General features: G+C 52.6%; 1 protein-coding gene across 15 annotated transcripts in view; it reads right to left on the reverse strand.

Moving 5' to 3' along the window:
* Window positions 1-255: 255 nt before the first annotated feature.
* ST3GAL1 (ST3 beta-galactoside alpha-2,3-sialyltransferase 1) overlaps window positions 256-20,384 on the reverse strand; it is a 116,100-nt gene continuing 95,971 nt past the window's right edge. For all 15 annotated transcript variants that reach the window (XM_073999505.1, XM_045398735.2, XM_065519654.1 and 12 more), the window contains 5 exons: window positions 11,268-11,464; window positions 10,156-10,335; window positions 8,810-8,855; window positions 7,274-7,393; window positions 256-5,347 (listed from right to left, as the gene is read on the reverse strand). In XM_073999505.1, the coding sequence (XP_073855606.1) occupies window positions 5,174-5,347; window positions 7,274-7,393; window positions 8,810-8,855; window positions 10,156-10,335; window positions 11,268-11,380 (633 nt within the window). In that variant the 5' untranslated portion in view covers window positions 11,381-11,464 and the 3' untranslated portion in view covers window positions 256-5,173. The remainder of the gene's footprint in view (window positions 5,348-7,273; window positions 7,394-8,809; window positions 8,856-10,155; window positions 10,336-11,267; window positions 11,465-20,384) is intronic.

Here is a 20,384-nt window from a genome sequence, read left to right on the forward strand (position 1 = left end):
GTTGTCACGCCCATTTGACACATGCGGCAGGCAGCAGAGGTTCAGAGAACATAGGTGACTCGCCAGTCACACAACAGGGCACAGCACTCCTGGGCTTGAGAAGAGGCCTCTCCAAGGCCTACGCTGGGGCTCTCCTCTGTATTCTGAAATCTGGCCATTCAGTAGTGGTGACGCCAACCCAGTAGGCACTCTGAGCTGGAGGGTTGAAGGCAGCGCAAATGCCTGACCCTTGTAGAAAAACAACACACACACCCAAACGATAAAATAGCTCTTTATTTATTCACTTTGATTTGGATCATTGGAAATATTAAACAATAAATAAAACAGAGCGGGGGCTGAGGAAAGCAGGATCTTGCTAACGTTATTTGAATGCATCCCAACCAGTGCTCAGCTGCGCAACGACATGGAGAGAGGCGAGGGGGAATAGAAAGCAAGTTTTAAAACACCAACAGCCAAACACACAAGACTGCACACAAGAAAAAGTGCTCAAGAAACTTTGGCTTTGAAGGGAATTCAGTGAAGGGAAGCGATTGTGCAGGAGGAAGGGAAGGAACCCGCGATCACCCTAAGGGGCGGGGGGCTGAAGGGGGAGGCCCTGACACAGGCTAGGGTTAAAGCTGACGTCCCCCAGCTCAGGACGCGCAACCAATGGCAGTTTTGTACTAGGAAGAAGCTGAGTGATGAGGCTGGATGATGGGATCGCCTGATGGGCTGGGAGGGAGAACAGGAGGTGAAATTCAGTGCTCTTTTGGTAAGAAAAAAAAAAGGCGGTAATGCCCTGATCCTGACAAGCTGTGAGATGCTGCCTTGCCTGTCTCTGCCTTTTCTTCTAGGTCTTCCTCCTTTTCTTTGCACAGGTGTCAGGGAGCACCCGAGGTGCAGGAGCTGCTGTTTTCATAACAAACAAAAATGGGGAGGCTGACTCTTATCTCAAAACTGGCTAGCCCAGTTCACAGGGCAGGATAATCCTGATGGCATGTAGCCACATTTGCTGCAAACCAGATGTCCACGATGGATATAATGATACCCCTGGGGCTCTTCTCAGGGGCAAGGACAGGTGCTGGTTCCTGATGGCGCATGGCTGGTGTGCAGTCATCTTTAGCTGGACAGTGGCCCCTTGAGGCTTGGGCTTCCCTGCACACAGCATTTTTGATCCTAGCCAGGGGAGGGAGAGAGAGTTCTTTTGGTTTCCTTTTTATTTATTTTCAGACTACTTCAAAGCAAACATACCAGTTCAAAATGTTCTTTGTGGTTTTAATCCACCTTTGCCAAGAGGCCAGAGTCACATCCAGGTGGGACTGGCCTCTAGCACCACCTTCTGGCCACGGCAGAGAATGGGATTCCATCAAAGCCTCCCAACCAGCCCTTTCCCTAAAGAATCACCCAGATCTTAACTGCCCTCTCTACCTTCTTTCTGTCCTCCCCCCCCACCCCATTTTACGTTCCATTTTCTCATATCTGGCTTTTCTCTCTAAGCCTAACCAAATGCTTTGCTGAATGATGTTTGGAAAAGCCAGAGTTTTAAAAGGCATTCATCCATTTATGAACTTTCTTCCAGCCCAGGATCCCTGCAGAGAACCAGAGGTTATAACTCTGTCCTCCTTTCTCCCCTAAAAGGTGGCTGAGGGCAGGGGAGGTACATGTAGCTCCAGCTAGAGCAAATCAGTGCCCTGACTCACTGGGGAGACCCAGGGGGCTGGGATGTTGCTGACACCTCATGGGCCACTTCGTCAGCCTATCTTTGCGGCTTCAGGTTCAGCGCTGGGTGCTGCAGGCAGGGACCCCTCTGTTCTCTGCTTGAACGCAGGGCCAGTCTCCAAGGCACTCTCCGTCTGCAGAGTAGAAAGAGTTGTGGGCTGGGATTCAGGGGCCTGCGGGAGCCCCCGCCACTACGTGCCTGGCACGAGTGCTCGTCGTACTCCTGCTGACAGCATGCATACTGCCCTTTGGCTAACACACACTCTGTCTAATTCCCAGCCACCTTCACCCCAGGGATGAGTTCCAGTTGGTTTAAGCCAAACTGGTGCATTTAATTCTGGCTGCAACAACTGGCTTTTATTCCATTAAGTGCCCATTGCTAAGCCAATGAAACATAAGAGCTATCTGCTATGGGAAAGAGAAATGTGGTCTCCTGCACTGGAGGGCATGAGAGGCCACCCAGGCAGCCTGCGGACAGAGCTCGGTGCTGAGAGAGCCCCGGAGAGTCAGACGCCTCCATTCTGGTTACACTTTTTCCAGACGCTGAGTGGAGACTTGCTGGGAAAGCCCGCCTCCAGACAATTTCAACATAGCGCCGGTAACACCCTTTTTCTGCTCAAAGTCTGACTTGTGCTATCTGTCCCAGACAGTTCACGACTGCCCGTCACTTCCCTCCTTCACACTCCACCAGGAAAAGGCCACACCTCCCTACACAGCAGCAGCCTTTTAGGAAATGTGCTCAACAGGAAAAGTGGTTTTTCTGATTAAACATCAGTAACTAGAGTCAACAATCACTGTCCTCTCCCATGCCTGTCACGCTCCACTCCCCACCCAGCTGCAATGTGGCCTTGATTTTCTCATCAGTATAACGGCAGAGCTGGATTTGGAGGCTGGAAGAGATCTCACAGCTTGACCATCCTAGTGGGAGATGGGGAGACCAGACGGAGACCAGGCCATCGACCCAGGCAGCATGTGGCTCAGACACAGACGCCTCTTCATGTCGAGGGACCTATTCTTACACAGCAAAACCCAGAGAAGTCGATTGCTCAGCCCAAGCCTGCCATCCCTGTATAGACTCAGCTTTCAGGAGAAAGGGAAGAGTTCAGGAGATAGCAACACTCTCTGTTTCAGTGTCTGATGATCTGGAGTCTGCCCCTGGAGTCACTCAGCCACTCAACAAACGTTTGCTGAGTTCTTCACCTCATATATGGCTATACGTCACCTCATATCTGTCCTTCGGGGCTGTATGTTCTGAATGACGACTCAGCGATTTACCAGCCTTTCTCAGAAAAAAAAAAAAATCTTAAAGTTTTGGAGGATTTTAAAGCTGAAACAGGTTTTCTGTTTAACACATTCCCCATTCTGAACCTTTGAGAATCTGATAAAAGCTATAGACCCTCTCTCCAGAAAAATGCTCATAAGTAGAGATTCAGGGAAAAAACCAAACTTGGCATGCAACTTCCGGGGACTCTTGTGAATGGCCTGAAGCCACCTGTGACCCATGACTGGTGTCCCCAAGCTCCTCCCTCCCCGTGTGCAGAGGGGGCTCCCCCGCGCCTGGGAGCACAGGCCCCACGCCTCCGTCACGCTCCACCAGGAAAAAGTCACGCCTCCTCAAAGCAGCAGCGGCCTTTTCAGGGATATTTTCAATAAGAAAAGTGGTTTTCCTGCTTAAACATTAGTAACTGGAGCCAACAATCACTGGTTCCCACATTTCTGTTACTCTCCACTCCCCACCCAGCAGCAGTAAGGTTTCACAGAGTTTTGGAGACTCCTAGCCTGAGAATAAATCCAAGTCCACAAAGAGGAAGAAGGAAGGTTGGGTTGGAACGGGAGGATGCTGAGGACATTCCACAAACCATCCAAGCCCTAGATACCCCCAATATCCCACGTCTGAGGACTCCTACACACCCCCCTTAAACACACCCCCGTTTCCCAGCTACTGGGTGAGGCAAACTTCATTAAAACACCAGGACCACCAACAGAGCCAGGGTGCAACAATGTCAGTTGAATAAAAAAAAAGAATCAATAAATAATCACGAAGGCTAACAAGGAAAGGAGAACAGCTGGGGAGTAAGAAGATGAGGTATGTGGCAGTCACCATTCTTGGGATATCCTTGGCCCAGACCCCCAGTGACAGCCCCAAGATGGCCAGCAGGGACTTGACCCTGAGCTCAGGCCCTCGGGGAAAATGCTGCTGGCAGCCTCCTGTGTGGCTTTGGAGGTTGCGGGCACCCTATTGAAGAGTCTGAGAATGAGAATGTACGTTCCATTCTGACGTGCTGCTGGGTGCTGTTGAATATCCTCAGAGCTTTGTTCCAATTCAGGTGCTGGCTCAGGAAACCAGAAAAGATGTTCCCAGCCAGAGAGCAAGCAGGGCCGCTGGTGGGGGTCCCTTTTCCCAAGTAAGGGCTTTTGTTTCATTTCAGCCCATGCATGCTTTTCTTTCCCAAATACAAAGGCACATGGAAGTGGTCAGATCCGCTCTCGCCACAATTAGAACCACGAGATGGACTACTCAAAGGAACATCTGCTTGGGAAGAGGTATCTGCAGGAGTCAGAAACACGGCGCCAAGTTTGGGGATTTTTTCTTTTCCTTTTTTTTTTTTTCAGAGACAGGGTCTCACTCTGTTGCCCAGGCTGGAGTGCAGTGGTGTAATCACAGTTCACTGCAGCCTCAAACTTCTGGGCACAAGAGATCTTCCCTCCTCAGCCTCCCTAGTAGCTGGGGCTACAAGTGTGTGCCACCATGCCTGGCTAATTTTTTTAAATCTTTAATTTTTGTAGAGACAGGAGTCTCACTATGTTGCTCAGACTGGTCTTGAACTCCTGGGCTCAAGTGATCCTCCCGCCTCGGCCTCCCAAAGTGTTGGGATTATAGGTGTGAGCCACGGCACCTGGCCTCCAGTTTCTGTGAAAATCTTTGGGGTAGGAGCCTCTGGTGGCTCATAAATGAGTTTTGGGAAGAAGATGACAGGGTTGTCACGCCAAGCGAGAGGCCGGGCTTCGTGCAAAGAAGGGCAGCATCTTGCCCCGGGTGCCAACAGCGCCTGGCATGTCTCTGTGCTAGACAGAATCGCCACTCAAGTCTCTGCCCATCTTCCTGGGAAACTGTCCTCTCTCTCAGAATATAGGCGTCTTCCACATTCGTTCCCCAAGCTCGCTCCGGGAGCTACAATGATTGTAGTATGTGGAGGTTGAACCTTTCCCAGCGCCTCCCCAGCTCTGGGGCAGCGGTGGGGGGACGCTGTCCCCACTCAAGACAGGTTCCGAGACATGCTCTGCCACTCTGGCAGAGCTTAGTGACCTTGCTGAATAGATGCTGCCAATGGCTGGGTGCAAGAGGCTGTGGGCGGTGCCTGGGCACACACCTGAGGCTGCCCCTCCAAGCTCCGGGATGGAACGGCTCCGGCAAGATGCTGGGGCTGGAAACGCAGAGGTGTGACAGTGCGTCCATCCTCCACCCTTCACTGCGTCATCTCCCCTTGAAGATCCGGATTTTATTGATGGAGGCCAAGGTGGCCGTCACGTTAGACTCGAAGTCTGCATCGTGCACCCCTGTCTTGCGAAAAGCCCCCGCGGACGGGTTGTTTTCCCAGTAGTGGTGCCAGTTCCCTTTGCTGTCTGCCCCGAAGCCGTACAGGTCCACCTGTGGGGGCAAAGCAAAGATGAGAACCAGACAGCAGGGCTGCTGGTGGCACCTCTGAGAAAGGAAGCCTGTAGGCATTCCTGGAATCCCACAGGACCATAAACAGCATTTCCAAGGACTCAGACTAACCCTTCATTAAAACCCTTCTCTACGTTCCTGGAACTCTCAGAGGCTTGGTGAAGCAAATGCAAGTTAAGTAAAGCTCAAGTCCAATGCCAGAAGCACCCTGAGAGATGACTGCATGTGGGTGGTCTCGGAGCCCGGGTCTTACCTCTGCAGCAAGGGCAACCTATTCTTCCAGAATCGAGGAGCTACAGAGGGAAGCAATAGGAAGGAGGCCATGGAATGGAAGAGAGTGGAAGGAAAGCAGGGCTTTGGGGCCAAGCAAACTGCCCCAAATCCCAGCTCTGCCACTCCATGATGCTCTGGGCATGTGAAATCACTTGTTTGAGCCTCACTTGCCTCATCTGGAAAATGGGTCCAAGAATCACGATTGCAATGAGGCAGAGGGCAGGGCTGATCCCTTTCTTCTCTGCGGCCAACATTCATCTGGACCAGGCGCCCTCGTGGCCACTAGGCCAGGCCTTTCACATACATGACAAACGCTGTGCATTTATTCTGAGCCCAGCACCCTACTGGCTGTGTTGAAGTTCAGGCAGAGCTTGATCAGATGCCAGCTGGGCAGCTGCTGGGGGAAGCAGCCTTGGGGCTTACACCTTCTTGGAGTCACTGACTGAGCGATGCTTGTTGGAACTGGGGCTAAATTCAGGGCTCCCACAGCACAGAGGAGGGAGGGGCTGATGCCCTGAGAAGTCAGAGGAGGCTCTTCAGAGGAGGTGGCATGTGGGTCGAGTCTTGGAAAATCAGTACAAGATGACCGGAAGGAATCGCATGGAGGGGTTTCCAGGGAGAGGATGTGCTATATGCACTGCAGCGTGGAAGACAGATTGGAGGGGTGGGGACAAAGAGGGGACAGCGGACAGCTCCATGCCATATGTGGCTTTCTAAGGAAATGCAACATGGACGTGGGTCTGCTCCAGGGCAGGGACATTAGGGCCAAACAGGTGGGAACGATGGGAGAAAGGGCTGAGCAGAAACCCAAGCAAGGGTTGGGACCAGCTGGCTGGAGGTGGGTGGGGTGGGGAAATGACAGGGGCACCCACGTTGCAACCTGGGAACACCAGGGCAGGGCTGAGCCTGGGGACCTGCCTTGCAGTGCCCCTGACCCATTCCTGGGATTTCCACCAGGCACCAGGCAGGGTGGGGCTGGGGCTGGGCTGGAGACAAGAAGGGCCCTGCCTGAACCCAGGGTCAGGGAGGAAGTGGGGGCTGTGTGACCCGCCCTCCTGCTCCTCTTCCTGGGGCGGCAGCAAGCCTCTCAGAGCATCTGTGGAAACTCCAACACAGCCTGGTAGACGGCGAAGGATGTCAGAAGGGAAATGCAGGCTTCTCGAGATCACTGGTTCTCAATGTCAGCAGACAGTGGAACCCATGGGGGCCTGGCTCCATTAATTCTGGAAAAATTGGGCCAGGATGTGGCCTGGGTGCTGGAACTTAGACCCACAGATGATTCTAAGGAGTAAGTGGGACTGAGAACCGCAGCCTTAGACAATTCTCACTATGAGAATCCGCTCCTGTATCCGGAATCTGCTGCTTGATCCGAGCTTCCACCGCCATGGTCCTGGGCACTCACACAGAATGTGCCAGAACTCTTGCTCCTGAGAACTTTCTCATAGAGCACTGTTACTCACTGAAACACCCTGGGAGACACACGTTGCAAGCCCTGACATAGAGACAGAGAATCCGAGCTTCTGGAAGAGGCAGGCTAGGTCTACCTGCCCTCCCTCTCCCTGCCCTCCCTCGGGAACACAGGACGGTGAGCTCTGTCCTCTGGGCAGCCCTGCGGGAAGGGGGAGGGTGGCATACCTCATCGCAGACATGCATTGAGAAGATGACCGAGAGGATGCCGGTAGATGGGTACCGCCCGTGCCCTTGCAGCCAGTTGTCAAACACATACTTGATGAAGGCTGGGTGGTAGATCAGGATCTGCGGGGATGGGAAGACACGGCCCTTAGTGAGTTCCGGTGGGCAAAGGACATGGAGCGCCTATCAGACACACACACTGTTGCGGCCATGGAGGCACAGCCATGAGCCTGACGGATACCCCTGCACTCGTGGGCTTCCACGCTCGTGGGAAAGATGGACACTCATCCACATGAGTAAGAGACAGAGGTGCTGAGCTAGTAAGTGCTATGGAGAGCAATGATGCAGAGGAGGGCCCTACAGGACGGTGTGAGGAGGATCGCTGAGCTGACACACAGAAAAACCCACGGAGGCCAAGGAGTGAGACAGGAGACTGCTCAGGAGAAGGGGGCCCCAGGGAACAGCGTGAGGTGGGATCAGACACTGTCAATGAGTGAAGACGTAAGCACCAAGCCACCTGATGATGGCTGGAATCATCGCCAATCCTTAAAATGACCTCATGTCCCAGGTTTCCCTCTCCTCCTGCTACAGATAAGAAAACTGAAGCCCAGAGAGGCTAAGTGACATGCCCAATGTCACGCAGCCGGCAGTAGCTGAGCTGGGAGGGGGCCGGTATCAGGCTTGGCCTTGGTTCCTCACCCAAAGCCGGCCTTGAGGACAATGAAAGGGACTTCTCAGGCAGGAAAGGGCGTGAATGTCCAGAAAGCCAAACTCCAGCCTCTTGGAATGGACTGGAAGGGTGGATTCTGTGGACCTCTGGTAAACCATTCACCTCTCAGTGTGGCCTCCTACCATCTCTAGGAGGCTGTCCTTTCCACCAATGCCACCCTGTAGAGACCCATAAGTGGCCTTTTCCCTGAGGCAGCACAGCCCAATGCAAAGGGCAAGATGCTGGAGGCACAGGAAGTCTTCAATTCTACCCTTATCCAGAACTAGCTGTGTGTCTCTGGGCAAGTTTCCTGACCTCTCTGAGCCTATCTAAGTTTGATAGCATATGTAAAAGGCCAGTGTGGTAGGCACCTCACTTCCCTCCTTCTTCTGCCCTTTGCCCATCTCTTGACCAGCCTCATGCCAGGGGCCTGCTGGGGAAGATGCAGACATGGAAAGAGATGAGAGGCAGGAGGTGAGGCCTGGCTTTGAGAGTAATTCACAAACCACAGCGTGCGTAAGGGTCCCTGGAGAACATGTTAAAACCAGAATGCGGGGCGGCCAGGGTTTCTGATCAGTAGGTTTGAGACGGGCCTGAGGATGTGCATCTGTGACAAGCTCCCGGGTGGTGCTGCTGGCCCGGGGGATCCCGCTTTGGGAATCTCTCCCAGTGTTTGACCTCTTCCCCCAGGGGGCTAGCTAAGTGGGAGACGCTACCTCCAGCAGCCTGGGGATCTGGGGGCTGTCTTGCAACTCAATGCTGTACCTGAGAGCAGAGCCTTAGATGAGGAAGCCTGAACTTAGAACAAAGGAGCTGGGGCCTCCACTCACCTTATCCTGTTTCACTCTGATCTTTGCAGGAACCGGGACATAAGTGCTACAGTTGGAGAAAGAGAAGCTGGTTAACGGGGCAGGGGACAGGCCCAGGAACCTGGGCACGCAGCTCTGGGGGTAGTGACTAGAGAATGAAGCAGGCGTAGCCTCTCCTGCCCCCCACACCTTCCCTCAGGGACCCTCACCTCCCTACCTCAGCCACAGAAACCCCCTGCCCACAGCAATCCCCGATAGACACCAGAGAGCGGCCTTGCCTAATTTGAGGACATTCTGCTGGGTTTTGACCCCTATTCCCCAAAAAGGTGAGGAGGACTTGCTCCAAGCACAGCCTTAAGGAATGGAGTGGGGGCCGTGGTGCCTCCACCTCTCAGGGCCACGGCACCCCTGCCGAGCTGGGGCACTGGCTGGTGAGACCCGCGGCTGCCCCTTCCTCAGCTGGGTGGTTGCATGTACCCCAAGTGCAGAGGTGTCAAAGCTGGTCCCACGGGTGCGATTCCTGCTCCCAGAGGAGACTGCAGCTGAGCCACATCCAGACCTAGCTCCCACCCCGCCCCACCCTGGTCTGCCTCCCTAACCCCTAGTCTCCTGCACCCACATCCCGGGGCTGGTTCTGTTCCTAGAAAACCTGGCCGAAGACAAGACGGTTTGTGGAAATCTGGACATCAAAGCACTTCCCTTCAGTCGGGGTTAGAGGAGAGCACAGGCTCTGTGTGGAGTTCAACCCTGGGCAAGGTGCTTGGCCGAGCTCCAGAGTCCTCACTGGGAGAATGGAGCAAACGATAACGGCTATTGTGAGGATTAATTGAGATAATATGTGCCAAGTGCCATGTGCGGTGCCTGCTCAGAAAACTAGGTTCCTGATTGTCAGGGAAGCCACAGCTGCTTTGCTCAGCACTGCCTGCCCTGGGGAGGGGCCCAGGCTGCACCTGTACTCCCCATCCCTCATTTCTTAGGAACCCTCACTTGGCCAGGCTCACGTAAGTTTGAAAAGCAAGGTGCTGTTATTTGTCAGGCTGCACTTCAGAAATAAAGGGAGGCAGAACTCGTATGTGCCGCCCCTTTCTAGTGGCGGCCCCCTTCCCGAAGAGTCTCCGGGGTGCGTGGAGGTCCCTCCGGGCATTGTTAGCAAGAGGACACTAAAGCTTGTGGTTCGTTAAGTGATGGGGAGAGAAGAGTTGGAACAGTCGGAGAGGCAGCCACAGGTACGGGGCTTGTGTGTGCCGGAGGAAGCTGGGGGAGGGGAAGCACCCCAGTGGAGGCACAGCAGGACCACGGCAGGGCTGGGGGACAGGGTGTCACTGCAGGGGGCGGAGCAGTGAGGCGGGGCCACAGGGGGGACTCACTGGGAAATGGTGCCCGTGGTGGTGGCGCTCACCACCCACTCCAAGTCGATGGTCTTGAAGGGCACCAGGATCATGCTGACATTATCTCCCAGCTCCCGGAAGCTCTCAGGGTACACCAGATGGTGGGTGGTCTTTGTCCCAACATCAGCCTCAAACCCTGCCGTGGGCGCCTTGTTCATCCTGGGAGAGAAGGGGAGAAAGCTGAGTCTTGTAGCATGGGCACCCATTCTCAGCGAGCCTGAGCTCTCCGAGAGAGACAGTGAGCCTCCAGTGTGACCTCAGGGGTGTCAGCTGCCTTCCCCGGGCCTCCTCCTTTTCATCTGTAAAATAGAGACAATGAAGACACAGCGAGAAGGCTTCTGCTATTTTTCTCTTTCGTGACCTCAAGGGAGTCTAGCCATCACCACCGCTGCCCGCCTGTCACAGACAATCTCATCCAAAGGCTATTTCCACAGCCCTAGTTTTGCAGCAAGGAAACCTGACTCTGATCCTTACCATGGACTTTCCCGTGGGACACCTGGTACACTGAGGCTCCGAGAGGCAGGTAAGTGGTCTAAGGACTAAAGTCAGGAATCACAGACAGCAGAGACTATTCTAGAAGGCTGCTGGGGATGGCCAGCCCCCACCCCCGCACTTCTCAGCATGCAGCACTTATGAGTGGGAATGGCAAGAGACCCAGGACAGACTTGGGGCATCTTCCTGGAATATCTATTTCACTTGGTGACAGGGAAAAACACATTTTACATAAAAGATGTGGTTTTATTATGGCCTAGATTACAAAATGGGGATGAATTTTAAAGATTTAAGAGTCCTCACATTAATTTTGCTCTCTCCCCAGGCCTCCATGTGGCAAGCTTCCAACAACGGGGGAACTCCTGTGTATGGCTTCCTCTGCACGCAGAGGCCCTTCTAGTCCATTCCCGTCCTGCAATAATGCAGAGGTGGGGAATCTGAGGCCTAGGGGGTGCAGTGTGGAGCCTGGGGTCCCTAGGTAAGTCCAGAGACACCAGGACTGAACCTTGCCTTCCTGAGCCTGAGCCAAGATGCTTCCTATAGCTCCAAGGGGCCTCCGGGTGCAGCACAGTGGGCTTGGGACAGGGTGTGGCACTCACCGGAGCACAAAGTCGTGCCTGTCTATCTCAGGCCCATAAGAAGACTCCCTCAGGTTGCCTGAGTTGCCCACAACGGCACAGCGCCGGCAGCCCACCGACCTCTTCTCCAGCATGGGGTCCACATTCCCAGGCACCACTCTGAACAGCTCCTTGATGGTGTCGTTCAAGTTATTGGGCTTCTTCTCCCGCTGGAGCCTCTGTGGGCGGAGGACAGAAGGTGGTCAACCTGGCTTTGTGGCCCCAGCTTCCTGGCAGCAGAGCCCTTGAGCTACCTGCTGTTGTTTACTGGGGCCTCCTGTTCACCCTTCTCTCTGCTGGGTCCCTGGAGATGGAGGCGGCTCACACACAGACACCTCCACTTCCTCCTTCAAGGAGACTAAGGGTTACTCCGGAAGTAAAGAGATTATTCATGTATTCTGCAAGTGTTTACTGAGCACCTACTATGTGCCAGGTACTGCTGAAGCCACTTGGGTGATCCAACCACACCTGGCCTCAGAGGCCCCTCCAACTCCACATGCCATCAGCGTTTCTCCAACCTGCTCCTCCCTGAGGGCTCCCCTCTCTCTGAAAGGCCCTCTATCCCTCTACGTGTCACCGCTGCTTGAAAGAGAGAAAAATAGCAGGAGTCTTCTAGCTGTGTCTCACTCCCACCCTGCTCAGACACCAGGGCCCAGGGACTATGTGCTCTCGCTCAAAACCTTAACAAGAAGAGCGAGGAGTAGGTGAAATGCCAGTTCTCCAGCCCCAGCCAGGGATGAGGGACAGAGCAGTAGGGACATCTGCCATCTCTCCTGCCTGACCCTCAGTTCCCCTGGCCCCAGGACTGTTGGGTTCCAGTCAGACTGAAGAATCAGCAGTTTGCTGGAGGCACAAGGCCTCTGTGATCTGCCTAGCAAATTGTTTTCATCTTCTTTTAAAGACCTAGCCCAGGCCAGGTGCGGTGGCTCACGCCTGGAATCCCAGCACTTTGGGAGACCAAGGCAGGTGGGTCGTGAAGTCAGGAGTTTGAGACCAGCCTGGCCAATATGGTGAAACCCCATCTCTACTAAAAATACAAAAAAGCCAGGCATGGTGGTGCACGCCTGTAGTCCCAGCTACTTGGGAGGCTGAGGAGGGAGAATTGCTTGAACCCGGAAGGCGGAGGTTGCAGTGAGCCAAGATCGCGCCACTGCACTCCAGCCTGGGTGACAGAGAGAGACTCCAACTCAAAAAAAAAAAAAGAAAGAAAAAAGAAAAAAGACCTAGCTCGAGGGTCAGCTGCTCGCAGGCTGAACACTAGTTTTATTCCCAGGGTGACTATCCTTATTTGCCCAGGTTAAGGGGTTTCTCTAGATGCAGGACTCTCAGTGCTAAAACCAGGATGACTTGGTTTCCCTGTTGGCCCCCGCTGCACGCCCAGGCCGGCCCACCGCCTCAGGTGGAGCTCTGGCCACACTGTGTAGTGATGCCTGTTGGTGCCTCAGCCTTCCTCACCTGTCCCCATGCCACAGTGCTGTGTCATTTCACTGTGGGCGAGGTGAGATGATCTGCGGCCAGAGAGGTAAGCAACACACCCCAGATACAAACCAGGATTTGAACCCAGGCTACTAGAAACCCACCTGCAGGTTTCTCCCACAACACAACCCTGACTCTGGCTCTTGGAATCTTAGCCTTTGGAAAGCCTGGACCCTGGGTTTTTTGGTAGGTGTGGTAAGCTGTGGGGCGGTTCCCATCAGCTACTCCAGGCCCCAGAGGCAAGGAGTGGCTGGGAGAGGAGGAAGTGACCAGCAGTGGCTTTGGCCACTATCCAGAAGATGAGTGACCTGGGCATATGTAGGGAGACCCCAGGGCACCCAGTCCCCACTGCAATGGAAGGAATCAGATGCCCCAAGGGGAGGCAGGCAAGCAGAACCAGATTGCTCTTCCAGTTAAACCCAGGCAGCCTCTCCTCTGGCTTAAGACCATTAAACACGTCATGGGAAGCAGCACAATCTGGACCACATTTCACACCCACTGCTACAGTATAAGTAAAAGTGCAAAACAACAAGTCGGTGAGAATGTGGAGAAAATGGAACTCGTGCATTGCTGGTGGGGATGTAAAACTGTGCAGCTGAGGTAAAACACAGGTGGTCTTTCAAAAGGTAAGACAGAATAGCCATGTGGCCTACCAGCTCCACTCCTACGTATACACCCCCAGAAACTGAAAGCAGGGTCTCAAGCAGATATTGGTATACCCATGTTCAAAGCAGCATTATTCATAATAGATAAAAGGTGGGAGCAATCCAGTCTCCAGTGATGGATGAATAAACAAACATAAGATGTTCTAGACACATGATGGGATATTATTAGCTATAAAAAGAAAAAAGTTCAAAATTGTTATAATGTGGATGGACCTTGAAAATACTAATATTATGATTAGCGAAAGCTAGACACAGAAAGACAAAGATTATATGATTCCACTTAGTAGTCAAATTCATAGAAACAGAGAGTGGCAGGGTGGCTGTCACGTGCTGGGAGGAGGAGGAGGTGGTAAGGGGAAGTTACTGTTTAATGGGGACAGAGTTTTTGCTTGGGATGACAAAAATCTGCTAGTTATGGTTATAGATAGTGGTCATGGTTACACACACTGTGAATGTATTTAATGCCACTGAATTGTACACATACAAGTGGTTAAAATAAATATTATGAATACGTTGTCACACACACAAATGCGATGTCCAGATAAAATGCCTGCTTCTGATGGAACCGCCCAGGACAGCCCCATGATCCTGAATGTGCAGAAAACGCCCCAGGAGGCTTGCTAAGGTGCAGATCTGACTCAGGAAGTTTGAGCTGGCCCGGAAATCCTGCATTTCTAACAGACTCCTGGGTGATGCCGCTGCCAGGGCTGTGGGGGGACCACGCTCTGAGAGCCCCAGGGTACAGGACCACAGCCAGACTCCCCTGCAGGAAACTCCACGGAGGTCTCCCACGAGCAAGGGCTGCTGTGCCCCCCAGGCTTGTGAAGATGTGCCCGGGCCTACAGGATGGCATTCCATCATGCCGCTACTTTGATTTGGGAGCCTGGCACCGTGTTTCCATCATACAGTGACATTTACTGAGTGCCTACGGGGTGCCACAGAGGTCCGAGAAGCCAGGACTCAAGGTCGGCCGTGGATGTGTGTGGGGAGCATGTTGCATGCTTCACACAGCACCACATCACCTCGCTGGACTCTTACTGACTGACTTTAATGACTCATTTAAGAAAAATTTATTTATTTATTTATTTGAGATGGAGTCTCACTCTATCGCCCAGGCTGGAATGCAGTGGTACTATTTCGGCTCACTGCAACCTCCACCTCCTGGGTTCAAGGGATTCTCCTGCCTCAGCCTCTCAAGTAGCTGGGATTACAGGTGCATACCACTGTGCCTGGCTAATTTTTATATTTTTAGTAGAGACGGGGTTTCACCATGTTGACCAGGCTGGTCTCGAACTCCTGACCTCAGGTGATCCACCCGCCTCCACCTCCCAAAGTGCTGGGATTACAGGTGTGAGCCACCACACCTGGCCAAAAAATAAAAATAAATTTATTTGAAAAGGAAACCTCTCATCTCTACCACAAGTAGAAAGCAAGAATTACCTGGCAGAAGTAAAATGGTAGTTGTACAATGCAATGAAAACTAAGCTACTGTATTCGGTTCCAGCTCTACCCTGCTGCCTGCCCAGGCAAACTCTCCTCTCCCTTAGAACAAGGCTCACAAGCCCTGACAAGGTGCAAAGTAAGACACCAGGCCAAACTGAAGCCCCAGCACTGCAGAGACAGGCGGAAAGGAGGGACAGCAGGAATGACCTCCGGGCTCTGTGATGCGACTTTCTCTAATGCCCTGCCTTACCTAACAACTCAAGCCCCACACTTCAGAAATCTCGGATCCGTTCCAGTCTTTCACTGGCAAAAGGGGAAACGGAGGCCCAGGCCCTGGAAAGGGCTCATCTGAGGTCATTGAGTGAGTGCAGGGCCAGGTAGAACTCAGATGGGAAACTGGCTCTTTCTCTAGATTATCATCCTAAGTCCTCCCCGTACCAGCTGAGATGGAGCGGCAGGTTACTCCATGTAGCGTCACTGTTTTGGGAAAGAAAGATTCTGGTTTTCTCTGCCTTTTGTCAGTGACAATAAAAGTATGACAGTGCTGGCCAGGCGCAGTGGCTCACATCTGTAATCCCAACACTTTGGGAGGCCAAGGTGGGCGGGTCACCTGAGGTCGGGAGTTCGAGACCGGCCTGACCAACATGGAGAAACCTGGTCTCTACTAAAACTACAAAATTAGTTGGGGGTGGTGGCGCATGCCTGTAATCCCAGCTACTCGGGAGACTGAGGCAGGAGAATCACTTGGACCTGGGAGGCAGAAGTTGTGGCAAGCCGAGATCACGCCATTGCACTCTAGCCTGGGCAACAAGAGTGAAACTCCATGTCAAAAAAAAAAAAAAAAAAGGTATGACAGTGCTACTGATATGAACACAGGACAGAGTGTTTGGAAGTTCAGAGACACGCCCTCCCCAGCCTTCCTAGCTAGTTTCCAAGTATATGTCTCTGTATACAATCAGTGCTCAATCAATGCCTGCCGCCTGGTGGTCTGAGCTCCTTAGGGAAGCATGGGGCCTCGGGTCGGCTTCCCTGGAAGCAGGGGCTGAGGCGCGGATGCAGGTGTCCATGGTGGGTGCCATCTGGAGAGGGATGAGGAGTAAGGCAGGAGAAGGAAGGGGGATCTCCATGGAGTCAAGCACTACAGGCTGGGGGCGAGGGTGGGCGAGGCGAGTGAGGAGTCAGGCAAGTGGGGTAAGAAAGCCCACTCATGCCCAGGGGCATAGCCCAAGAGCGGGCATCTCTGTGAAGCTGGAGCCCTGGGTGCCTCAACTCACCCTGTACTTGGGCATGATCCATGGGAACTCTGGAGCGTGCACTGTGGCAGAGTTTGTCTTGTCTTGAGGCACGATGGCTGGAAGTCGTCCCTATCCACAGGCCACACCTGTCCCGAGAGTGTTGGGAAGAGGTACCCGCACTCCCTTCCCACCCTCCTTCCTCCTTCCATGGCCAATGAACGATGCATCACCTTCTGAGAAGCCTCCCTTGGACCCTGGAAATATCAGTCTCTGGCCTTCCACACATGGCTGGCACCACTGGGGCCTCACCGCAGGCCTCGTTCCAATCCCCAGCTGCTGTTGGTTTCCCTGGCTCCTTTGGCATTCAAGCAGCAGACACAAGCATGCCAGGTAGTACAGGCTCAAGATATGTCTACTGAATAAGTGAATGACAGCTGCTAAAGCTAACACACATTCATTCATTCAGCTCATCACAACAGAGCCCCTACCACATCCTTGGTGCCGTGTGGATGGACAGGTTAGCGCAGGGACAGACGGTGCTTAGAAAGGGCTCGTGCAGGACTCCGATGGCTCACCCTGGGTGGAAGCGTGTGTTCTATGGTTGCTCTATGCAGGGCTCTGTGTTGAGAACCTGATAGGCAGCTTCTCACTGAGTTCCTATAATGGTTCTATGAGAAAGGTGATCTTATAGACCCATTTTATGGGTGAGGAAACTGAAGCTTACAGAGGTGAAGTGAGTTTCCCAGGACGAAGACAGTTTGAATATCCTGCGTCTGACTCCAGACCATGTCCTTTAATTAGAAGGGGATCTGACTGTGCCCTTCGACAGTGGGTGACCCGGTAAGTGCAAAGTGAGGACAATGAAATAGCTACACCCTCGTGGCGGTGGGGGTGGTGACGGCGAGGCAGTGGTACCTGGATAGCTGGGTCCAGGACCTGGCCAGAGTTGGTGCTAGGTGCCAGGTGGACAGTATGATGGTATTATTTTGCATTTGGGCACTGAGCATGGATGTCTGGGATGGGAAGATGCCTTAGGAGGGCAGGGGGTGGAAACCAGGGGAGGATCGCACTCTTTCTGTCCCTTGAGAATGTTCCCTGTGTATCACAGAATGGTTTCCCAAGTTGGGAGCAAGTAGAGAAGGCAGAGTCAGAATTCAACATAGCTTGTCTCCGAATTGGACATGGGGACTGGGGAAGAAGGGATCCCTGTTCCTGGATATCTGGGACAGAGACCCGAGGAGAGGGTCACAGGGGTCAGTAGGTCCAGCCTGGGATGGTGGTGTAGTCTCTTGCAGGGCAGGGCACAGGGCTGATTTGGAAACTCAACTCAACTCAACTCAACTCAAAGAGTGAGCCCCGGTGACTGCTCCTGTGTCCCTCTTCCTGCCAGGGCTGGGACGAGGTGGAATTGTGATGCCCACTTGACTGATGAGGACTATGAAGCTCAGGGCAGGATGGGAGCTCGGGACCTCACATTCTCACCTAAGACTCTTCCAGCTCCCTCAACAGTATGGGGGGAAACTGCCCCTATGATTAATTATCTCCCACCGGGTCCCTCCCAAAACATGTGGGATTTGTGGGAGCTACAATTCAAGATGAGATTTGGGTGAGGACACAGCCAAACCATATCAGGACCCAAGTCCAGTTCTGTTCATGAACTGGTCCTGCCTGCAGGGGGGCCTTTAAGCAGAGCAATGGCACAGCCAGGAACTCCCAGGATGGCTTTGATGTCAAATATTCCCTGCCTCTATCCCGATTCTTTATTCAAAGCATGTAGTCTCTGTATTATCTGTACATTTTTTAGAACCCCAAAGCTCTAAAGCCCCGCTCCTTTCTGTTGATTTCCAGAGGATGAAGCCCCATTCCTTCCAAGTGGCTACCCTGGGATCAGTCACCAGAGGCTAAACTTCAGAAAAAGACTGCAGAGAAGGGCTACAGGTAGGGGAGGACATCTGGTAAACAGGGAACAACTAAGTGGAAATATATTCAGCCTTAATTAATACTGAAAACAAAATAAAACACATAAGTTCAGTATTACTTGCCCATTAAACCAACAAAAATAAACACAATTGTTAAAACTAATGATTGCAGGGTTGTAGAGAACCTGGTGAAATAGCTTATTCCTCCCATGTAACAGGAAGGAACCTGAGACGCAGTGAGATGAAGAGCTTCTTCACAGTCACTCCTGATGGGACCTATGAAGTCTGGGACAAAACCCAGGAACCCTGATGCCACGCCTCAGTTCCTAAGTCTACATGATAGCCTGTGTTCTTTGAAGACACATAGGTTATATCCAAAAGCTGATGTTTTTCCCTTATGCCTTTTTAACCCCCTTGGGTGACACCAGCCTAAGTTTTAGAAACCGCCTTCCCCAAGAAGAAGGATCGATACTGTCTTGGTAATGCTCTCTAATAACAGTTTTTTAATATGGTATTTCTAGAGGCTGGATTTGATGTTCTCTTTTGCAAAAGTCACCTAACTTTTCTGAGTTTCAGTTTCCTTATCTGTAAAATGAGGACAAAGGCCCCCAAGTTTCTCCTTTACCTGCCAATGTGTAAGGTCCCTTCCTGTTTGGTTTATATCCAGGCTATGTAGCACCCTGTTTGTCCCCAAAGGCCTTTGTAAACAGAATCCCATGGTGACACTGAGTATCACAGACTCCAGGCTCTGAAGAGGAAGTTTGGACTTAATGTGGTCCCAGCAACGCTGCTACAGGGGGAATCAGATCCAGAGAGGAGATGGGATGTACGTGAAGCCACCTCTGCCATCGATGTGTCATTTTCCCAACCCTGCTGGTTCTCAAGGGAGGGCAATTTTGTGCATGCATGTGCACCCCCCCCCCACACACACACACCCCACCTAGGACACCTGACAATGTCTGGAGACTTCTGGCTATCACAACTTGGGGATGGGGCACTCCTAGCATTTAGCAGGTAGAGGCCAGGGATGCTGCTAAACATCCTGCAATGCACGGGGCAGCCCGTGTGGCTAAGGCTGATCCAGCCCCACAAGTCCATAGTGCCGAGGCTGAGAGCAGACCCTAATCCTTACCATGCCTGGCTCACCACCTCCTTCCCTAGACCCTTGGATCTCTGAAAGGAAAAGACCCTACCTGCCTGGTTCTCTGTCACCTCCCCAGAGCCCACCCCAGGACCTGCACACAGCGGTGCTCAACACAGATCAGCAAACCAGGACTCAGCCAGGTCTTCAGAAGCACAGCCCAGGACTTTCAATCCTTCTCAGTCTCACGCATGTTTTCTGTCCATTTCAAATAGACCTTCCTCCAGAATCTACCTGGATAACCTCTCTGAATCCTTCATGATGAGCCTGGCCATCACTTCCTGTGGGAAGCCTTCTGTGATAACCCCAGGCTTCAAGGGGAGTTGGACATGGAGACCACAGCTCCTGCGCCCACTTCCTGCGCAGCACCTATCATCCTGGCTTGAGTTTGTCTGTTTTCCCTTCTCTCCCCATCACTCCTGCAACCCAAGAAAGGAAAGACTCTACCTTTTCCATCTCCATGTAGTGATGCTTGGCATATAGTAGGTGCTCAATAAATAAGAAACGAGCACATATATCTTGCTCTTCTTCAATCTATTTTGCATTTAACAATGGGAATGACCTTTCAAACGACACGATCAGATCATGAAACTCCCTGATAAAAATTCTACAGTGACTTCCTGTTGCACTTACAAGAAATCCCAGAGTCCTCTCCCGGGTCTCGCCGACTCTCAGGCCTTGTCTCACTGCACCTCGCAAATTCACAGTCCCCCAGCCTCTACTCCCCAACACATCCAGCAGAGGCCACCCTGGGGCTCCTGCACCCGCTGTCCCAGACATCTGCAGTGCATGGTCCTGCTCTTCTCATGGCTGCTGCCTTCTCTGCCTGTGGGTCTCAACTTGAGTCCTGCTGTCTCAGAGACCTCCCTGGTGACCCCATTTACAGAAGCCCCCTCTAAGTTTCTATGATAAACCTCATTTGCTCTCTCTTCAAAGCACTGCTATGTGATGTTTATTTCTTACCTTCCTTGTTTATTTCTTATCTTCCCCTCCCAGTCAGAATGAAATTCCATGAGAATAAGGATCTCTCTCTCTTTTTGCATTTCAATAGCTGTAGTGGGTGAAATAGTGGCTCCCAAAGAGATATGTTCAAGTGCAAGTCACTGGAATCTGTGAGCATGACATTTGGAGAAAGGGCCTCTGCGGGTGAAATTGTTGAGGATCTCTGCATGAGATCATCCTGGATTAGGGTGGGCCCTAAACCTGATGACAGGTGTCCT

Source organism: Macaca fascicularis, chromosome 8 (assembly GCF_037993035.2).
Source record: "Macaca fascicularis isolate 582-1 chromosome 8, T2T-MFA8v1.1".
NCBI classification, from domain to species: domain Eukaryota; kingdom Metazoa; phylum Chordata; class Mammalia; order Primates; family Cercopithecidae; genus Macaca; species Macaca fascicularis.